Here is a 21,750-nt window from a genome sequence, read left to right as displayed (position 1 = left end):
AACGGACCAGTTCGTAGCTGGATTCTTCACCGATCTTTTATACTTTCTCCGGTACATGAAATTTGTTCGTACCTCAAGTTCTGTGAGGTGGAAGGATTTCCTTTGTTCTCCATGAAAAACGACTCTCTAACTGTCCATGAGGTCTTCTCAGGAATTTACGACCTCTGACCACAGCAGCCTAGTTTAAGGAGGCAAGGGGGAGGCAGGGAGAGGGGGATGGAGTTGCTATACCCAAAGAGGCCAACGTCATGACAGTACCCTATTCCCTTTAGAGTGCACCACTTTTAGATCAGAACCCTGTAGTCACTAGGGTTTAGGGTTCCATTTCAGACACCCTTGATATGACTAAGGATTACCTCTGTCCCAGCTCTCTCCCCTGTCCGTCCTCTGTCTGTTAGACCACCTGTTCTAATTGATCTCTTCCACATGAATTGGCAGATCAGACGGTCGTGACACACTTTGACTTCCTCTGGATGTGAAGGGAGGAAATTATGATTGACTGAACTGATGGACTCAAAGGCTCAGTTTTTTTTTCTGGTCTTCTCTCCTCTGCCGATCACTGATCTCACAGGTCATTTCAGGTGAAAGCAATATAATGGAAACCTTTCCTGTCCTTTCACTCACTGGTAGTCATGAAGGGAAGGTGATGAGGAGAGGAAGCCATTTGAAGTATTAAGACTGTCCAAGAGGTTATACATGACAGCTTACATGCCTACACACTTTTGTTACAGAAATGAGCAGGGAGGGAGGGAGGGGGTGGGTGTGTGTGAGGGCAAAAGGGAGGGAGGGGGTGGATGTGTGTGAGGGCAGAAGGGAGGGAGGGGGTGGGTGTGTGTGAGGGCAGAAGGGAGGGAGGGGTGGGTGTGTGTGAGGGCAGAAGGGAGGGAGGGGGTGGGTGTGTGTGAGGGCAGAAGGGAGGGAGGGGGTGGGTGTGTGTGAGGGCAGAAGGGAGGGAGGGGGTGGGTGTGTGTGAGGGCAGAAGGGAGGGAGGGGGTGGGCGTGTGTGAGGGCAGAAGGGAGGGAGGGGGTGGGTGTGTGTGAGGGCAGAAGGGAGGGAGGGGGTGGGTGTGTGTGAGGGCAGAAGGGAGGGAGGGAGGGGGTGGGTGTGTGTGAGGGCAGAAGGGAGGGAGGGGGTGGGTGTGTGTGAGGGCAGAAGGGAGGGAGGGGGTGGGCGTGTGTGAGGGCAGAAGGGAGGGTGTGTGTGAGGGCAGAAGGGAGGGGGTGTGTGTGACGGCAGGAGGGAGGGAGGGAGGGGGTGTGTGTGAGGGCAGAAGGGAGGGAGGGGGTGGGTGTGTGGGAGGGAGGGAGGGAGGGGGTGGGTGTGTGTGAGGGAAGGAGGGAGGGAGGGGGTGGGTGTGTGAGGGCAGAAGGGAGGGGGTGGGTGTGAGGGCAGAAGGAATGGAGGGAGGGAGGGGGTGGGTGTGAGGGCAGAAGGAATGGAGGGAGGGAGGGGGTGGGTGTGTGTGAGGGCAGAAGGGAGGGAGGGGGTGGGTGTGTGTGAGGGCAGAAGGGAGGGAGGGGGTGGGTGTGTGTGAGGGCAGAAGGGAGGGAGGGGGTGGGTGTGTGTGAGGGCAGAAGGGAGGGAGGGGGTGGGCGTGTGTGAGGGCAGAAGGGAGGGAGGGGGTGGGTGTGTGTGAGGGCAGAAGGGAGGGAGGGGGTGGGTGTGTGTGAGGGCAGAAGGGAGGGAGGGAGGGGGTGGGTGTGTGTGAGGGCAGAAGGGAGGGAGGGGGTGGGTGTGTGTGAGGGCAGAAGGGAGGGAGGGGGTGGGCGTGTGTGAGGGCAGAAGGGAGGGTGTGTGTGAGGGCAGAAGGGAGGGGGTGTGTGTGACGGCAGGAGGGAGGGAGGGAGGGGGTGTGTGTGAGGGCAGAAGGGAGGGAGGGGGTGGGTGTGTGTGAGGGAGGGAGGGAGGGAGGGGGTGGGTGTGTGTGAGGGAAGGAGGGAGGGAGGGGGTGGGTGTGTGAGGGCAGAAGGGAGGGGGTGGGTGTGAGGGCAGAAGGAATGGAGGGAGGGGGTGGGTGTGAGGGCAGAAGGAATGGAGGGAGGGAGGGGGTGGGTGTGAGGGAGGGAGGGAGGGAGGGGGTGGATGTGTGTGAGGGCAGAAGGGAGGGAGGGGGTGGGTGTGTGTGAGGGCAGAAGGGAGGGAGGGGGTGGGTGTGTGTGAGGGCAGAAGGGAGGGAGGGGGTGGGCGTGTGTGAGGGCAGAAGGGAGGGAGGGGGTGGGCGTGTGTGAGGGCAGAAGGGAGGGAGGGGGTGGGTGTGTGTGAGGGCAGAAGGGAGGGAGGGGGTGGGCGTGTGTGGGCAGAAGGGAGGGAGGGGGTGGGCGTGTGTGAGGGCAGAAGGGAGGGAGGGGGTGGGCGTGTGTGAGGGCAGAAGGGAGGGAGGGGGTGGGCGTGTGTGAGGGCAGAAGGGAGGGAGGGGGTGGGCGTGTGTGAGGGCAGAAGGGAGGGTGTGTGTGAGGGCAGAAGGGAGGGGGTGTGTGTGAGGGCAGGAGGGAGGGAGGGAGGGGGTGTGTGTGAGGGCAGAAGGGAGGGAGGGGGTGGGTGTGTGTGAGGGAGGGAGGGAGGGAGGGAGGGGGTGGGTGTGTGTGAGGGAAGGAGGGAGGGAGGGGGTGGGTGTGTGAGGGCAGAAGGGAGGGGGTGGGTGTGAGGGCAGAAGGAATGGAGGGAGGGAGGGGGTGGGTGTGAGGGCAGAAGGAATGGAGGGAGGGAGGGGGTGGGTGTGAGGGCAGAAGGGAGGGAGGGAGGGGGTGGGTGTGAGGGCAGAAGGGAGGGAGGGGGTGGGTGTGAGGGCAGAAGGAATGGAGGAATGGAGGGAGGGAGGGAGGGAGGGGGTGTGCATCCTTGGTGGATGACACAATGAGACTGGACCGGAATGTCTGGAATGCCTGGCTCGTGGCGGTGTAGTGCAGCGTGGGTGGGTAGGAAGGTGGTTGGCGGGAACCTCTCCGTCTCACCCTGGAGGTATCACTTTACAGCGCTTCGTGACATTCTCTACTGCGCCAGCTTGTGTGTGTTGCTTTGTGAAAAGTGCTAATTGCTGTGTGATCAAAAGGTCAGCTCCAATATGTCATGTTATTCCTCCCCCTTAGATCAACACTACTCATTTGGCCTTTCTCTTCTAATGGTTGTCTGTACCTGTTTTATTGTGGCATGAGAAGTGACTTGTTGTTTTGACGTGTTCTAATGATGAGTTCTCTCTTATGGACTTGGCTTTTAGAGCTCTGCTGAAACAGTCAGACTATGGTAACACAGCTATGACGTTATACCTTCAAAGTATTCCAGTAAGAAGCTAGCGTTGATATGATGTCTCATGAACCTGATTTGCATACAATGAGTGAAGGTGTGTTGACACGGAACATGCTTTATAATTACAAATTGTAAAGACGGGTCATTTCCCTAAGGCTTGGTGTGTTTTAACACCATCCACAGTTTTTGGATGTTTTTGACTGTCCCTTATCACTATGGACATCTTCTGACTCAAGTCCCTGTGGATCCTACGGATGACGTAAGTTTTCTATGAACACATTCAACACAAAGCATCTCTCACGGAATTATTTTTTGTGTGGACGTTTATCTGATCACCTAGATTAGAATGCTGGTCCTCTGGTGGTGGATCCCACCTAGCTAGCCACTTGGTGGACTGTCCTCTGGTGGTGGATCCCACCTAGCTAGCCACTTGGTGATCCCACCTAGCTAGCCACTTGGTGGACTGTCCTCTGGTGGTGGATCCCACCTAGCTAGCCATTTGGACTGTCCTCTGGTGGTGGATCCCACCTAGCTAGCCACTTGGACTGTCCTCTGGTGGTGGATCCCACCTAGTTAGCCACTTGGACTGTCCTCTGGTGGTGGATCCCACCTAGTTAGCCACTTGGACTGTCCTCTGGTGGTGGATCCCACCTAGCTAGCCACTTGGACTGTCCTCTGGTGGTGGATCCCACCTAGCTAGCCACTTGGTGGACTGTCCTCTGGTGGTGGATCCCACCTAGCTAGCCACTTGGACTGTCCTCTGATCTCCCACACTCTCAAATGACTGCTTAATTTAGTTATATCTCTCCCATCTCTGTCTCTCTGTCGCTCAGTACAAGTTACTCATTAAACTGCCTCGGAGACCATATACTCATACAACTCATCACTTTTACATACACTACCGTTCAAAGGCTTGGGGTCACTTAGAAATGTCCTTGTTTTTGAAAGAAAGGTACTTTTTTTTTTTTTTTTGTCCATTTTAAAACATCAAATTGATCAGAAACACAGTGTAGACATTTTTTAATGATGTAAATGACTATTGTAGCTGGAAGCGGCAGATTTTTTAATGGAATATCTACATAGGCGTACAGAGGCCCATTATCAGCAACCATCACTGTGTTCCAATGGCACGTTGTGTTAATTAATCAGAGTTTCTAATTTTTAAAGGCTAATTGATCATTAGAAAACCCTTTTGCAATTATGTTAGCACAGGTGAAAACTGTTCTGATTTTAAAGAAGCAATTAAACTGGCCGCCTTTACACTAGAGTATCTGGAGCATCAGCATTTGTGGGTATGATTACAGGCTCAAAATGACCAGAAACAAAGACTTACTTACTTGGGAACTCGTCAGTCTATTCTTGTTCTGAGAAATGAAGGCTATTCCATGCGAGAAACTGAAGATATTGTACAACGCTGTGTACTACTCCCTTCACAGAACAGCAAAAGAGGAGTGGGAGGCACCGGTGCACAACTGAGCAAGAGGACAAGTACATTAGTGTCTTGTTTGAGAAGGAACTTTGCCTAGAAGGCCAGCATCCTGGAGTCGCCTCTTCACTGTTGATGTTGAGACCGGTGTTTTGCGGGTACTATTTAATGAAGCTGCCAGTTGAGCTTTTCTATCATAAACAAGGACATTTCTAAGTGACTGCAAACATGTGGAGTGTAATCTCAATGTAGTTATTTTATTTTTACTCCGTTATGCACTGATTAATGTTCAAAATTATATTTTATTGATGCATAATTCACCATGTTTTTTTTTTTTTTAAATCAACATTGTCTGATTTATGTTCTTCAGTTAAACCATTTACAGTCTTAAAGCTGTTTTTGTTTCTTTTGACTGTCGTTTCCTCCATCTGCCTTTCCCAGTTTCTTTGAGAACATAAGTCGGATCATCTCTCCCAGATACATTCCCACTGAGGCGGACGTCCTGCGGGTGAGAGTGCGAACCTCCGGAATCATCGAGACTCAGTTTCCAGCCAATCACATGGTTTTCAGGTAAGGAATGGTTTTCACTGGCTCATGTGAGAATTGCCTTGTCTAAACCAGTCCATAATTCATCTACCCATGAATCTTGTTCAATACATTCATCGTGCTTTCTAAATGTTATTTTGCATATGTTCTTTATAACAAATGTACACCTTTGTCTTACTTCAGAGTATAACTAACAACTCTGTTATAATGACGCCATATGTCATAAGACAATGACACCCATTGATACCTTGAGAAAATATTCTGTGTGATCATACATTCTCAGTTCAGTGTCATAGTGTTATATCTGTGGGTGGTGTTGTGAAGGGGTTTGTGGTATGGCTGTTTAGAGCGGGTCGGTGTCATACTGACAACACTACATGATTACAGGCGACGGGGTGATATTTCAAAAATAATTCTGCTTGCCAACTTCCTCTGGTGATCGTCATCTTATGGTTCCTTGAGTATGACCATTTTCAAATGAGCATTATGAATGTCCATAGTGCTTCATCTCAAACCAATAGAATATTCTGTATTGACTCATTCTAGTAAACTGTTGTAGTATCAAGACGATGTCCCCTCTTCGCCTCACATATGTGTATAAGAAGCCTCTGTGTAAGTCTGGTGTTTCAGCTGTGTGTGATTGTAAAAATGGCTTCAGACAAGTTGTCACAGTTTTTCTGGCTTCTTGGTCTCCTGATGCGCAGAGAGGAGAACTGTGCAGGAAGATTGTCGGTGAATCACTATCACGTCATAAGAGAATGTCATGTATTCTAGTTCTAACCGATGGGAACCACTTTCCCAACATGCAGGATTGTTTTCCAGAGGCTTGAATTCATAACTGCAAGCGTACCCAGACGTGCTCCACCCCAGCGTGACTACAAAAATGACCGTTGGGCACGACGTGACTATTCCTAGAAAAATAAAAGGATCCCTCGGATGTCTACCGTGATTTTAATATGTACTACAGGGGCAAACAGAAATGAAGATATTTGGCTTGTCAGACACCTTCCTCAGAGCCATGAATTAATCTTTGTTCTTTTTTGGCTTGGCTTGGCTCGGCTTGCTGTGACATGGAGGGGTGGGTGAAACTTAGTGAATCATACCGCAGCCATAGAACTTTGTTCCCACAATGTGATGCCATGGACAAAGGGCACAAAATTGCATAAATGGATGAAGGCAGCTAAGAAAATTAAGGAATTTTTGTACTCTATTGGTAATATTCTAGTTTATATGATGCTAATAGAGTTTTAGTTTTGTGTTTCTATGGAACCATGTATTTCTTTTTACTTTTCCAAACCCCTAATTTCCAAACCCCCCTCGGTTTAATTTCTTCAATAATGAAATGTATGCGTTTAAATCAAATCCCCTTACATCTGCATGACTTTTCTTGAAATCTCCATGCAATATCAATGCCTCTAACTTCACAGTCAAATGTTTTTCTGTCTTATTCAATTGGTCTTATTGAATGATGAATGTGGCCAAATGTTTCACAATAGCCAGGGGATGCCAAACTACGTGGGCAGTGAAGGTGGAGTTTGCCATTGTAATGAGTACTGTAGAGCCGGGGGTGAAATATATTATTCCCCGCTTGCAAAATGAGTGTGCCCATTGAAAAACAATTTCACAAAAACGTGGGGATGGATTTGTGCAGCTCAAGTTCCATCTATGAACTTGAGTGGTTACATTTCACCAGCTCTATCCTTCAGCTTTATAGCAAACCAAGAGCAGGGCTTCTGTTTGACTGAAAAACAAATGTAGTGTTTCAGTGTAGTAAACAGTTGAGTATGCCTTCTGATTATCAAAATCATTTGTTGGACTGCACTTTTCCCAAAGTGTCTTGGTACACAAAAAGAGCATGCTGATCTCCAGGGTGGGAAGGGGTTGGGTTATAAACCAGCCCTGCTGATTTCCCTACTCTCTGGGCTCTAATGTCCCATGGTGGCCCCATCTGGCCCTTCTCACGACTTAGCAAGGGGTGCCTGAGGAGTGCTAGCAGACACCCCCTCACAGCTGCAAGGGAGGCGGCATACTGAGGAATGAATCAGACCTATGAGATATTGATGTCCCTCGCTCATGCGCTCGCTCTCTCTGTGCTTCTGAGAGAGAAGGAATAGCAAGAGGTTTCCTCCTAATGGCCACAAAATCCCCTCCACACCCCTTCTCTCCTTGCTGATTCTCCTTGTGCTGATTCTCCTTGTGCTGATTCTCCTTGTGCTGATTCTCCTTGTGCTGATTCTCCTTGTGCTGATTCTCCTTGTGCTGATTCTCCTTGTGCTGATTCTCCTTGTGCTGATTCTCCTTGTACTGATTCTCCTTGTGCTGATTCTCCTTGTGCTGATTCTCCTTGTGCTGATTCTCCTTGTGCTGATTCTCCTTGTGCTGATTCTCCTTGTGCTGATTCTCCTTGTGCTGATTCTCCTTGTGCTGATTCTCCTTGTGCTGATTCTCATTGTGCTGATTCTCATTGTGCTGATTCTCATTGTGCTGATTCTCATTGTGCTGATTCTCCTTGTATTGTGCTCCAGCCTGCTGAACACGTCATGGCATCATGCTTCAGCTCCACTCTTGTGTATTCCACGTAGAACCATGATCAATGACACTACCAGGTATTAGACGTGGATACAGTTGGTTGTGAAACAGAACTTCAGCAACATTAAATGTCAACTTTTATTTTTTCTCATCACGACAGAGACCCAGTCATGTAGCAGTCTTGTAATGGTTCCAAAAATACTCTACCTCAATGACTGTTATCTCAGGGATTGCTGCTGTAGCCTGGTAGTCTAGTAATTAGCTAACTCCTCTCTGTGTTGTGTGTTTGTTCATTGTATGACATGACACCAATGGAAGAGTTGTATGCCGTATGGGACCAGGCTATCTTTGCACTGCCCGGTTTTAAAACAAAATGTGACCCCAAAGACACAAAGTATCTGACAAGGGTAGTGTAATCACACTCCTGGCGACCATCAGATGCAGGTTGGTCACTATCACAATGACCTGTGTCACCAAGACCCTGAGTTTCATAGGGATTCAACATGGAATACTACTTTTCCAGTTCGAGAGTTTAAATGTTTTACCCAGAATGCTCTACTCCTACTCCATGTGCTTTAGACAATACTCAGTTGTTGGTTACAGCACGTACAATAAGGGACCAGACTGCTACTATCTTGTTAATCCCTAGAGACTGGAGTACAGTAGGCCTATTCCTGTGCTTCAGTGTTTGCTGGTGGTGCTGGGTGTAATATAGTCTGAACAAAAATAGATCACAGAAATGTTCCATATGCACAAAAAGCTTATTTCTCATTGAGTGCACATATTTGTTTACATCCCTGTTAGTGAGTGTTTCTCCTTTGCCAAAAGAATCCATCCACCTGACAGGTGTGGTATATCAAGAAGCTGATTAAACAGAATGATCATTACACAGGTCCACCTTGTGCTGGGGACAATAAAAGGCCACTTTAAAATGTACAGTTTTGTCACAATTCAATGGCACTGATGTCTCAACATTTGAGGAAGGGTGCAATTGGCATGCTCACTGCAGGAATGTCCACCCAGAGCTGTTGTCAGATAATTCAATGTTAATTTCTCTACCATAAGCTGCCTCCAACATCATTTTAGAGAATTTGGCAGTACGTCCAGCCAGCCTCACAACCGCAGACCAAATGTATGGCGTCATGTGGGCGAGCGGTTTGCTGATGTCATCGTTGTGAATAGTGCCCTGTGGTGGTGGGTTTATGGTATGGGCAGACATAAGCTACGGATAACGAACACAATTGCATTTTATTGATGGCAATTTGAATGTACAGAGATACTGTGACGAGATCCTGATATTGTCTTGCCATAACTCCACCTCATGTTTCGCCATGATAATGCACAGCCCCATGTCACAAGCATCTGTACACAATTCCTGGAAGATGAGAAATGTCCCAGTTCTTCCATGGCCTGCATACTCACCAGACATGTCATCCATTGAGCATGTTTGGGATGCTTTGGATTGACGTGTACGACAGCGTCTTCCAGAATCCCATTGATTTTGGAACTAATTTCCCTTGTGCCTGACACCTTGTGTGGACAGAAGGACAAATCAATGAAATGTGGAAGTTGGAAACATTTGTGATGGGCGGGTGTGAAGTTATTGTTTATTTTTCCAGTCAATTATGTTCAACATTCTGAACTATTTTCATGCATTTGAATGGCTCTAAAAGTTATTTTGCTTCATTGATGTTGATCACATTTCAAGATGACACAGGATATAATTAGTGACATTGAAGTTCTGTTAACGACATTAAATACATATTGTTTTTCTTACCACATGTTGCATCTGGCCACTGCTGCCAATAACTCTCTCCCCAAGTGACTGTACCAATCTGTCAAATCTTTCTTCAGCTTTACATCAGTTACATGAAGTCTGTCCATTGTTCATACACTATTTATGGTGTTTTGCTTCAGTGCTTTCAACCTTTTCAACCTCAAACTTACAATATCCCCCGTGGAGGGTGATGTACATATTTTACAAGTCTTTGTAAATTAAATGATTGACACCAGAAGCTGTAGCCTGTTAATTTGTGTTGTCACCTCATGTCTGTAAGTTGTGAATAAAGTTGTCTGTCTGCCTACCTACAGGATGTATGATGTGGGCGGCCAGCGGACCAAGAGGAGGAAGTGGCTCAGCTACTTTGACTGTGTCCGGGCCGTGCTGTTTGTTGTGGCGCTCAGTGACTACGACATGACCTTGACGGAGGACCGCTCTATGGTAATAGATAGTAGATACCATTTAGCAGAAGGTAAGGGAGTTGGAGCTGTTCAGTCTCAGCTTTGATTAAAAAGTAGAGGGGGATGTTGTGTACCCTACAGTACCTTCTCTACGTCAGAACAATGTATCAAACCAGTAGAATGGCCTAAAGCTGTGTATGGTATCATCTAATATTTGAAGCTGACAGATTGAGTGAAACTTTGTTTAGATCTTTTATGTCCAGTATCATTGATTTTCTTCATCCCCCCCTTTTATCTGTCTCGCTCGCTCTGTTCAAATCTCTCTCTGTTCTCTCTTTCTCCCTCTTAGAACCGGCTACAAGAGAGCCTTGAACTCTTTACCTCCATCTGCACCAACATAGTTTTCAGAAGTACCTCATTGGTAAGTTTTCACATGGAGATTGTCTGACAACACCTACTTAACAAATGTCTGCCATAACACAGTCCTCCGAACAGATTGCCTTTCCCAAACATTGTCACTCTTAAGTAAAACCATTACACACTCAATCAAGGTGATGGTTTCTCCTCTGGCCACTTCCAGTTACCCACATTCAGCTGCAGGTAGAAATTGCCCTTGTTGACAGATCTAGCATCAGATTAGCCTACCACCCAATTCTAACCTTATTTCAATTATGGGGAGAAATGATGTGGTTTTAGAGGAAACCTCTTCCTGTACTCCCAATGTCACGTGCTTGATGTTGGGGCTGTCTATGCGGTGTGGCAGAGCCCAGGGCCACGTTCAGGCATATCACATATGGAGCTGACATGATTCCTTATTCTACACGTCCGAGAGGCCTTTCTGTTCCACATGACACGGCTCCTTCTGAACTTTCCACAGCGTTCAAACATGTCGCCATCGCATCATGGTGTTTAATTGACTGAGCTGTATAAATAAAGGTTAAATAAAAGCACAACGCTGTGACCTGCTGAGGGCAACCCAGTGGATGTAATTAAAGCCCATGGAGTCCCCAGAGTGCCTCCTGCTAACCACCTCTGCCCAGCCAGCCGCAGGCGGCACAACTGCCTCTAATTGCCTCAGACACAGGCAATTACCACACAAGGGTCATAATTGAGGTGATCTCAGTTCAGCTCTGAGGCCGGGAGGACTGTTTATAAAAAGCGTGTAACGAGCTTGTTTTAATTTGTCTCGTTTAGACTGTAAAAGGTTTTAAAAGACGTTTGGACTGTGGATGTGTGAGTCATAATCAGTTTTCTGTCGTTAATTACACTCAACAAAAATATAAACGCAACATGTAAAGTGTTGGTCCCAAGTTTCATGAACTGAAATAAAAAATCCCAGAAATGTTCCATGTGCACAAAAAGCTTTTCTCTCATGTTGTGTACAAATGTATTTACAGTGAGTATTTCTCCTTTACCAAGATAATCCATCTATGGGTGTGGCATATCCAAGAAGCTGATTAAACAGCATGATCTTTATACAGGTGCATCTTGTGCTGTGGACAATAAAAGGCCACTCTAAAAAGTGCAGTTTTGTCACACAACGTGATGCCACAGATGTCTCAAGTTTTGATCAAGTGTGCAATTGGCATGCTGACGGCAGGAATGTCCACCAGAGCTGTTGCCAGAGTATTGAATGTTCATTTTTCTACCACAAGCCAACGCCAACGTTATAGAGAATTTGGCAGTGCGTCCAACCAGCCTCACAACTGCAAACCACGTGTATGGCATTGTGTGGGCGAGCGTTTTGCTGATGTCAATGTTGTGAACAGTGCCCTATGGTGGTGGTGGGTTTATGGTATGAGCAGGCAAAAGCTATAGACAACAAAGAAAATTGCATTTTATCGATGGCAATTTGAATGCACAGATACCATGACGAGATCCTGAGGCCCATTGTCGTGCCATTCATCTGCCGCCATCAACTCATGTTTCACCTCATGTTTGCATGATGATGCGCGGCCCCATGTTGCAAGGATCTGTACAAAATTCCTGGAAGCTGAAAATGTCCCAGTTCTTCCATGGCCTGCATACTCAAACATGTCACCCATTAAGCATGTTTGGGATGCTGTGGATTGATGTGTACATCAGCGTGTTCCAGTTCCCGCCAATATCCAGCAACTTTACACAGCCATTGAAGAGGAGTGGGACAACATTCCACAAGCTGCAATCAACAGCCTGATCCACTCTATGTATAGGAGATTTGTAACTCTGCTTGAGGCAAATGGTGCTCACACCAGATACTGACTGGTTTTCTGATCCACGCCCACATTTGTTTATGGTATCTGTGACCAACAGATGCACATGTGAAATCCATAGATTTGGGCCTAATGAAGGCTTTTCAATTGACTGATTTCCTTATGAACTGTAACTCAGTAAAGTCTTATTTTTGGTGTCTGGCCATGCCCTACAACAGACAGCCTCCCAACTAATTTCTCTTGTCTTTCACCTTTTTAGGTTATGTTACTGGTCTCTCTTTCTCTCTTACAAGCTAATGATGTGCATTTGGAAAGTATTCAGTCCCCTTTTTCCACATTTTGTTACATTACAGCCTTACTCTAAAATTGATTCAATTGTTGTTTTTCCCCTCACATCAATCAACACACACTACCCCATAATGAGAAAGCAAAAACTGTTTTTATACATTTTTTCAAATGTATTAAAAATAAACTGAAATCACATTTACATAAGTATTCAGACCCTTTACTCAGGACTTTGTTTAAGCACCTTTGGCAGTGATCACAGCCTCCAATCTTCTTGTGTATGACTCTGCAAGCTTTGCACACCTGTATTTGGGGAGTTTCTCCCATTTTATTCTCTGCAGATCCTCTCAAGCTGTCAGGTTGGATGGGGAGCGTCGCTGCACAGCTATTTTCAGGTCTTTCCAGAGATGTTCGATCGGGTTCAAGTCCAGGCTCTGGCTGGGCCACTCAAGAACATTCAGACTTGTCCCGAAGCCACTCATGCGTTGTCTTGGCTGTGTGCTTAGGCTCGTTGTCCTGTTGAAAGGTGAACCTTGGCCCCAGTCTGAGAACCTGCTCCAGAGCGCTCAGGATTTGATCAAGGATCTCTGTACTTTGATCTGTTCATCTTTCCCTCAATCCTGACTAGTCTCACAGTCCCTGCCACTGAAAAACATCCTCACAGCATGATTCTGCCACAACCATGCTTCACGTAGGGATGGTGCTAGGTTTTCTCCAGACATGATGCTTAGTATTCAGGCCAAATAGTTCAATCTTAGTTCATCAGACCAGAGGATCTTTCACTGAGGAGTGGCTTCCGGCTGGCCACTCTACCATAAAGGCCTGATTGCGGAGTGGTGCAGAGATGATTGCTCTTCTGGAAGGTTCTCCCATCTCCACAAAGGAACTCTGGAGCTCTGTCAGAATGACCAACGGGTTCTCGGTCACCTCCCTGACCAAGGCCCTCCTCGCCTGATTGCTCAGTTTGGCCGGGCGGCCAGCTCTAGGAACAGTCTTGGTGGTTCCTAACTTCTTCCATTTAAGAATGATGGAGGCCACTGTTCTTGGGGACCTTCAATGCTGCAGAAATGTTTTGGTACCCTTCCCTAGATCTGTACCTCAACACAATTCTGTCTTCGACCTCATGGCTTGGCTTTTGCTCTGACTTGAACTGTCAACTGTGGGACTTTTTATAAAGACAGATGTGTGCCTTTCCAAATCATGTCCAATCAATTGAATTTACCACAGGTGGACTCCAATCAAGTTGTAGAAACACCTCAAGGATGATCAATGGAAACAGGATGCACCTGAGCTCAATTTCGAGTCTCATAGCAAAGGCTCTGAATACTTTAATATATCTTGTTTTTTTTTAAATAAATATGTAAACATTTCTAAACCTGTTCAGTTTGTCATTATGGGGTAGTGTGTAGATGGAGGATAAAACCTTTTTCAAATCCTTTTAGAATAAGGCTTTAACGTAACGGTGGAAAAGGGGAAGAGGTCTGAATACTTTCTGAATGCACTGTTTATTTGTTACTGTGCTTTTCACAGGTTTGGCACCAGCTGTGGACCCTGAATTGAAAAACTATATCAGTGTTTTTGGTTCTCTTCTAGGAAGATATTGTGTGTCATGTGTTGGTATAGGTCAGGAGTGACACAGTAGAAGGAATGTATGGGATAGTGTGAGTTGGTATAGGTCAGGAGTGACACAGTAGAAGGAATGTATGGGATAGTGTGAGTTGGTATAGGTCAGGAGTGACACAGTAGAAGGAATGTATGGGATAGTGTTAAAAGGTTTACTTTTAGAAATGCAGCTTTATTGATTTTACTATCTTTGTCCTCAGACATTTTTCAAATGTTGACATTGATTTAGCCATTTATGCTTGTGCAATTAAGCTCTAGTCTGTCAGAATGATATGTTTTTGTATTGTCATCAAATCTTTTTCAGATTCTGTTAATGAACAAAAGTGACCTCTTCCAGGAGAAGATCTTAAACTCAGGAAGGCATTTGCGACTCTACTTCCCTAGTTACAAAGGTAAAATAATAATATTGGTATCAATTCTAGTTAGTTTTTGCTGTTGTCCAAGTCAGTCAATCCAAAAACATGTGGAATTGTACTTGTCAAAAATTATGCCTGATTATTTTAGGAATAATGCAAATCTGTTTTATTCCTATGCTGATTTAGCGAACACCATTGCTTTTAGATAAGCTGTGAAGAGAATAAAATGACCTCTCTTCACGTGTGTATTCTTCGGGTACAGTTGAAGTTTGCATACACCTTAGCCAAATACATTTAAACTCAGTTTTCACAATTCCTGACATTTAATCCTGGTAAAAATTCCCTGTCTTAGGTCAGTTAGGATCACCACTTTATTTTAAGAATGTGAAATGTCAGAATAACAATATAATTATTTATTTCAGCTTTTTTTCTTATATCACATTCCCAGTGGGTCAGAAGATTACATACACTCAATTAGTATTTGGTAGCATTGCCTTTAAATTGTTTAACTTGGGTCAAACGTTTCGGGTAGCCTTCCACAAGCTTCCCATAATAAGTTGGGTGAATTTTGGCCCATTCCTCCTGACAGAGCTGGTGTAACTGAGTCAGGTTTGTAGGCCTCCTTGCTCGCACACACTTTTTCAGTTCTGCCCACACATTTTCTATGGGATTGAGGTCAGGGCTTTGTGATGGCCTCTCCAATACCTTGACTTTGTTGTCCTTAAGCCATTTTGCCACAACTTTGGAAGTATGCTTGGGGTCATTGTCCATTTGGAAGACCCATTTGCGACCAAGCTTTAACTTCCTGACTGATGTCTTGCTTCAATATATCCACATTTTTTCTTCGTCATGATGCCATCTATTTTGTGAAGTGCAAGAGTCCCTCCTGCAGCAAAGCACTCCCACAACATGATGCTGCCACCCCCATGCTTCACGGTTGGGATGGTGTTCTTCGGCTTGCAAGCCTCCCCCTTTTTCCTCCAAACATAACGAGGGTCATTATGGCCAAACAGTTCTATTTTTGTTTCATCAGACCAGAGGACATTTCTCCAAAAAGTACGATCTCTGTTCTCGTGTGCAGTTGCAAACCGTAGTCTGGCTTTTTTATGGCGGTTTTGGAGCAGTGGCTTCTTCCTTGCTGAGTGGCCTTTTAGGTTATGGTGATATAGGACTCATTTTACTGTGGATATAGATACTTTTGTACCTGTTTCCTCCAGCATCTTCACAAGGTCCTTTGCTGTTCTGGGATTAATTTGCACTTTTCGCACCAAAGAACGTTCATCTCTAGGAGACAGAATGCGTCGCCTTCCTGAGCGTTATGACGGCTGCGTGGTCCCATGGTGATTATACTTGCATACTATTGTTTGTACAAATGAACGTGGTACCTTCAGGTATTTTTGAGGTCTTGGCTGATTTCTTTTGATTTTCCCATGATGTCAAGCAAAGAGGCACTGAGTTTGAAGGTAGGCCTTGAAATACATCCACAGGTACACCTCCAATTGACTCAAATGATGTCAATTAGCCTGTCCGAAGCTTCTAAAGCCATGACATCATTTCGGGGAATTTTCCAAGCTGTTTAAAGGCACAGTCAACCTAGTGTGACCCACTTTAATTGTGACACAGCAAAATAACCTGTCTGTATACAAAAATTACTTGTCATGCACGAAGTAGATGTCCTAACCGACTTGCCAAAACTATAGTTTGTTAATTAACAAGAAATTTGTGGAGTGGTTGAAAAATGAGTTTTAATGACTTCAACCTAAGTGTATGTAAACTTCCGACTTCAACTGTATGGTCAATATGGATCCTGGTGGCTATTCAGTGCATTTGAAAGTAGACTTATTCCATGTTACAGCCTTATTCTAAACTGGATTAAAATAAATATATTCCTCATCAATCCACACACAATACCCCATAATGACAAAGCAAAACAGGTTTTTAGAAATGTTTGCACATTCTTTTAAAAATGAATATAACTATTTACACAAATGTTCAGATCCTTTACTATGAGACTTGAAATTGAGCTCAGGTCCATCCTGTTTCCATTGATCATCCTTGATGTTTCTACAACTTGATTGTAGACCAGTAAATTAAATTCATTGGACATGAGTTAAAGGCACACACCTGTCTATATAAGGTCCCACAGTTGACAGTTCATGTCAGAGCAAATCCTAGCCATGAGGTTGAAGGACTTGTTCGTAGAGCTCTAAGACAGGATTGCGTCGCGGCACAGATCTGGGGAAGGGAACCAAAACATTTCTGCACCATTTAAAGGTCCCCAAGAGCACAGTGGTCTCCATTTTTTTTAAATGGAACATTTTTTGAACCACCAAGACTCTTTCTAAAACTGACTGCCCGGCCAAACTGAGCAATCGGGAGAAGGGCCTTGGCCAGGGAGGTGACCAAGAACCCGATGGTCACACTGACAGAGCTCCAGAGTTGCTCCAGAGTTACTCTGTGGAGATGGGAGAAGATTCCAGAAGGACAACCACCAACCACCAGTGGCAGCCACTCCTCAGTAAAAATCACTTGGGAGTTAGCCAAAAGGCATGAGAAACAAGATTCTCTGAAACAAATATTGAACTCTTTGGCCTGAATGCCAAGCGTCACGTCTGGAGGAAACCTGGCACTATCCCTACGGTGAAGCATGGTGGTGGCAGCGTCATAACTGTGGGATTGTTTATCAGCGGCAGGGACTGGGAAACTAGTCAGGATCGAGGCATGGATGAATGGAGCAAAGTACAGAGATCCTTAGTGAAATCCTTCTCCAGAGCGCTCAGGACCTCAGACTTGGGCCAAGGTTCACCTTCCAACGAGCCTAAGCACACAGCCAAGACAATGCAGTAATGGCTTCGAGACAAGTCTCAATGTCCTTGAGTTGCACAGCCAAAGCCCAGACTTGAATCCCATCGAACATCTCTGGAGAGATCTGAAAATAGCTGTGTAGCAAAGCTCCCCATCCAACCCGACAGAGCTGAAGAGGATCTGCAGAGAAGAGTGGGAGCAACATCCCAAATACAGGTGTGCCAAGCTTGTCGCGTCACACCTGTTACGAACTGGCTCGTACCCTGTAACAGAGGGAGACGATGGGGAGATAAAAAAATGTTGTGTCTTTGGCTATGCCGGATTAAGTGATATTGACATGCTATTCTATAAAATAATTTCTCTGTAATTAATATTACCTGATTAAGCTAATCAGGTAAATGTAATTAACTAGAATATCGGGGCACCAAGAAATAATGTTTAGAGCTGTTATCTTCCGAATAAACTCTTAAAGACCTGGTAATCTTTTACCTCAATAGCAGTCAATTTAATTGTCACTTTATTTAGTCTAATCTGAAAGTTGTAAATGATTGGTTATCTTCACGAACCCTGGCTAACAAGTTGAATCAGCAATACAACATTTGGTTTAATTATTTATTTACTAAATACCTAAATCACACAGAATTACATCTACACAGAATTGATCATACATTGATTGCAAATTGTCATCAAGGAAAACGTCCCTAGCGGAAGGAACGGATACAACGGCTGGTTACACAAAGAAAGGGGGTTGGGTTTGAGTGAAAGAGCGGGAAGACTAAAGAACAAAGGGAGAAGCTATGTCTCTATCGGGCCGTAGGCAGCTATGCTATCGTAAATACAGTGTCTTATGCATTCTAAATAACCACCCATTTGAAAAAGGAAAATGCAATCAATATTTACTCTGAGCTGTGCTTCGGTAGATTGGTCGTAGATAGAAGGCGGGGTTGTCCAGCATGGTTCTCTGATCCTCTGAAGAATGTCTAGTGGTGAATGGATACTCTGTCCATCCTCTCCTAGCCCACGTTTAGCGGACGGAGAGGGTATCACTTCTCTAGTGAATAAGAGTTCAAAGTTCATACCAAGTTGCCATACTTTTAAGCTCATGCTATATTCTGGCTGGTATAGTTGAATTTCATCCTTTCGGTGTGTTGACCGTCATCTTCACGTTGAAATTCGATGCTAATTTCGTTATGTTCTTGTCGTTCAACCAGAGCTCACGCTGATGTTGGCTTAGTTCTGTAGGTGACCTTCTTTTTAACGCGGGGACCACAAGTCCACGTCCTTGGAACAGGAAGTTACATTTTCGTAAAGGGGCTTATATAGGGTTGGGGGAGAGGGCCGTGTTTCATAGTTGACAACCGATGTCTGTTCACATGGGCCACTGAGTTGAGCATAGTTCACTCATGAAAACCATTTCTCTCACTTAGGAGCTAAAATTACATTTCATATTTAAACATTTAAATTGCACAACAATTCCATGCGAGTTTGTCGTCCTATCAGATTATCATCAGTAATAATGTCTGACGCCAACTGATCTGACATCATATTCATTAAGTACCAACGCATATTTTCAACTGGTTAGATTACCCAAATAGGGTTCCGTTTCCCACCATTTGATGTTCCCAGACTCTGTTAACAAAGGGATTTTCAATAGTCACATCGGTAGAGAGGGGAAAAAGGGGAAAGGTATTTATTGGGGTCATAAATCTCCCCCAACAGGCCAACGTCATGACAGAAATAACGAACATATATTTATTAAATAAAGTAATATATCTAAGTAACAATGGGGTGTGTGTGTGTGTGAGTGGATGCTTGCATAGAAGGTGATAATGAGGAGTGTTGAGAGGTGCCAAAACCCTATTAAATAAAACAAGAGAAAAGAATTTGGCAGACAGTGGGAGTGTTAGCAAACATTTCTAAAATCCTGTTTTGGTTTGTCTGTGTGTATTGATCAGGGGGGAAAAACACTTGAATACATTTTTGAATAAAGATGTAACCTACCAAAATGTGGAAAGTCGAGGGGTCTGAATACTTTCCGAAGGCACTGTATATGTCTGGTTTAATGATTATATATTTTAGAGCTCAAAATGTACCCCCTGATTCGGTTTAAGCATTGTTTTAAGCAGTTCAGTGTTTTGTATTAAAGTGTGAGAAGAAAACAAGGGGAAAACCCTGGAAAAAATTGCGGAATTTGGAAAAACAAAAAAAATCATAATTAGGCAAATTTGAAATGGTTTTAAAAAGCTTTACTAACATTTTCTGTGCATGACAGGACTTTAGAGCCTGTGTCATTTTGCGGAATGTCGAGGTCAATATCGGCTATGCACCGAAGAGGGAAAACGGTTGGGCCGTCCTAGAAGTGTTTTAGTGAAATATAATAATTTTGCCATTGAGACGTTTTTATCCAAAGCGACTTAGTCATGCGTGCATACATTTGAACATATGGCTGGTCCTGGGAATCAAACCCACTATCCTGACATTGCAATGCTCTACCAAGATGCATGACAAGGTTATAAATGCTTTGTGAAGCCTCAATTTAATGATTTATTAAGCTGTGCTTATGCCACCCTTTTATAAAGCACAGGTTTGTAATATTTAACAGTGGGTTATGGCATATTTGACATTGGTGGTTGTCACACAGTTATGCCACTTGTATGAACCCTTTATAGAGCATGACATACGTTCTACATTTATATAGTGTTTAGAAAGGCTATAAGCTGCATGTCATTTTAAAGCTGGGACTGGTTTCTCCATATGGAGAATCCCTTCTTTGCATGCGTTACTGTGTTTTCTATGGGAATCCCCCTCCAACATACATCCAGTATCCACATTCCAGTTTACGCTGCCACATTCTTTAGACTGGAACTACTGCACTTTCCCCTGCAGCATGAGGGGACTCCTACTCATAGCATTCCCAATGGGAGTATCAAGGTACAAGACAATGGCTGGGGTTTAAAGTGCACCCTATTCTCTACATGGTGCACTACTTCTGACCAGAGGTCTATACGGCACCATTTCAGACACAGCCACTCAGGAGCCAGAATGTCTTGCCAGGGTGGTTATCATGGCAGACCGATAACACCTCACTTATACACAGCCTCTCTGGTCCTCAGGGCTCAGTAACAGTCTTATATATTTCACTCTCATCCCTCAGAACTGGAGGTGTGGTAATTAAAATGGAGGTGATTCAGTTGAGCTGCAGGGGTTGTTCTCTCTCTGTTTTTCCACTCTATAAGAACCAAGTTGTTTTGCGTGAACTTGTCACGGAACATAATTTCACTTGTTCACTGAGTTTCAGTTCATCATGCCTAAATGAGACGTTTATCTCCAGACACTGGATTTTTTCAAACCTTTAAATTTGTCCATGATTTTGAAACATGTACACACCTAACTAATACTGTCAGTGCTTTACATTTTTTATAATCTAGGAGCAAGGCTCCGTTTTTTATTTTTAGGACGGCAAACCCCATTGACGCATGATTGCTACTAAACATGTTTCCTTACAGCACTCTTGTACCAGAGTCAGTCTTTGTAATCGTGTGATGGAGTTGATGATGATATGGAATAAGCTACAAGCCTATGGAGATGGACAGGGGTGGACTGAGAAAATATATTTGCCAGAGAATTTGTAACACCAGCTTTTAATTTTTTTGAGGCCCCCTTCATTAGCCAAATGATCACAGCACAAAAAACTAAATTCACTTAAACATGTGCCAGCCCATCAGGCAGTTGTGGGAGATTGAACTTGAAATTCAACTTGTATACTTATCTCAATTGGGTATATGTCACTCAACTGAGGGGACTTCTCTGCTACGTCCCCTTATACAGGAGCCGACAGGGACGTGGATGCTGCCTCGCGTCACATCACTGCCATGTTTGTGGCCTGCAACAGGACCCCCAACAAGCTTGTCTTCCACCACTACACCACCGCCACGGACACACACAACGTACGGGTGGTCTTCCACGTCGTCATGGACACCATCGTCAAGGAGAACTTGGAGGCGGTCTCGTTGCTATAAGACCTGACCTGGGTGCATTTGACTGCATCAGTGCCTTAAAGACACTTTCTAGATTTTATTGATGGATATTTGTTTTTATATAATTTAATATAGGTAATATTTACTAATATGGATGGACATTCCTCATTTTGAATTTTTTTCAATAATCATGTTGGTGTTGACATTGTGTTTTAATTCAATAAAATAATGTACAGGCCTTACTTGTCTTTGGTAATTATTTTAAGATAGTGGCAGATGTATGCCAAGCTTGAGTGGTTTGCATTATGACCTAACTAAAATGTCTTAAAACATTTACATACAAATAGGTGTCTGGGTGAGAATTGTACAAATGTGTGAAGCAGGATTAATTTAGACCTATAAGGAAAAATCATTTGAGTGCAATATAAGATGTATTTATTCATTCAACAAAGAAATTAATACATATGTACATTGCTATGCATTACATAATATGATTTAACAGACGGGTATTACCCGTTAGGGGAAGTAGTAGTCAGACTGCGCATGGCAGTATGCTAAAACAGACATTCTCACAACATTTGTGCCA

The 21,750-nt window shown here is 44.6% G+C and overlaps 1 protein-coding gene across 1 annotated transcript in view; it reads left to right on the top strand.

Annotated features, from left to right (window-relative positions):
• Positions 1–21,206, top strand: part of LOC139401849 (guanine nucleotide-binding protein G(o) subunit alpha-like) — a 35,426-nt gene extending 14,220 nt beyond the window's left edge. The window contains exons 6-10 of the mRNA XM_071145832.1: positions 5,112–5,240; positions 9,837–9,966; positions 10,276–10,347; positions 14,331–14,418; positions 21,016–21,206. Of these exons, the coding sequence (XP_071001933.1) occupies positions 5,112–5,240; positions 9,837–9,966; positions 10,276–10,347; positions 14,331–14,418; positions 21,016–21,206 (610 nt within the window). The remainder of the gene's footprint in view (positions 1–5,111; positions 5,241–9,836; positions 9,967–10,275; positions 10,348–14,330; positions 14,419–21,015) is intronic.
• Positions 21,207–21,750: the final 544 nt, after the last annotated feature.

This window comes from Oncorhynchus clarkii, unplaced genomic scaffold (assembly GCF_045791955.1).
Source record: "Oncorhynchus clarkii lewisi isolate Uvic-CL-2024 unplaced genomic scaffold, UVic_Ocla_1.0 unplaced_contig_2987_pilon_pilon, whole genome shotgun sequence".
NCBI lineage: Eukaryota > Metazoa > Chordata > Actinopteri > Salmoniformes > Salmonidae > Oncorhynchus > Oncorhynchus clarkii.
Note: the sequence above shows the minus strand (reverse complement) of the source record. Positions and strands in the feature narration are given on the sequence as shown.